The sequence below is a fragment of the Penaeus monodon genome, chromosome 29 (genome assembly GCF_015228065.2).
Source record: "Penaeus monodon isolate SGIC_2016 chromosome 29, NSTDA_Pmon_1, whole genome shotgun sequence".
Taxonomy (NCBI): Eukaryota; Metazoa; Arthropoda; class Malacostraca; order Decapoda; family Penaeidae; genus Penaeus; species Penaeus monodon.
In genome coordinates, this window is record NC_051414.1 from 25,944,119 (window position 1) to 25,944,574 (window position 456).

At 32.5% G+C, this 456-nt stretch overlaps 1 protein-coding gene across 1 annotated transcript in view; it reads right to left on the reverse strand.

Annotated features, from left to right (window-relative positions):
• LOC119592078 (beta,beta-carotene 9',10'-oxygenase-like) overlaps positions 1-456 on the reverse strand; it is a 16,235-nt gene that overhangs the window by 8,400 nt on the left and 7,379 nt on the right. Inside the window, exon 4 of the mRNA XM_037940893.1 lies at positions 36-143. Coding sequence (XP_037796821.1) covers positions 36-143 — 108 coding nt within the window. The remainder of the gene's footprint in view (positions 1-35; positions 144-456) is intronic.

Consider the following 456-nt stretch of genomic DNA (forward strand, 5'->3'; position numbering starts at 1 on the left):
TCTCCAAGTAGCACTGGAAATAAAGTGTCATTGACCTCTGGAGCAGCGTCTTGCAGGGGTCGGGGTAGGCAGCTGTGCCGAATTCTGAGACAACGATTCGATCAGCTTTTTTATTCCTTTTGTAGGTGTCGCTGTTGAGGTATCTGGAAGGGCGGAAAGTTTGTTTGTCTTCATCTGTGTTTACTGTATTATTTATCTGTCTTTGTCGACTTTACTTGTCTGTTTTTTTTTTGTTTTTTTTTGGTATCTTACTTTTTACTGTTTACTTTTTATTCGTTTATATTTTATCACTTTTATTATTTTATCATTGTGGTTATCGTTTTTTATTATCTATACATCTTTGATTAATTTCTTTTATTTATCTATATTCATTTAGTTCGTTATTATTAATTTCTTCGTTTTTTTTTAAGTCATATTTTTGAGACTGTTGCTACGATGTTCGTATTTCGTTACAGG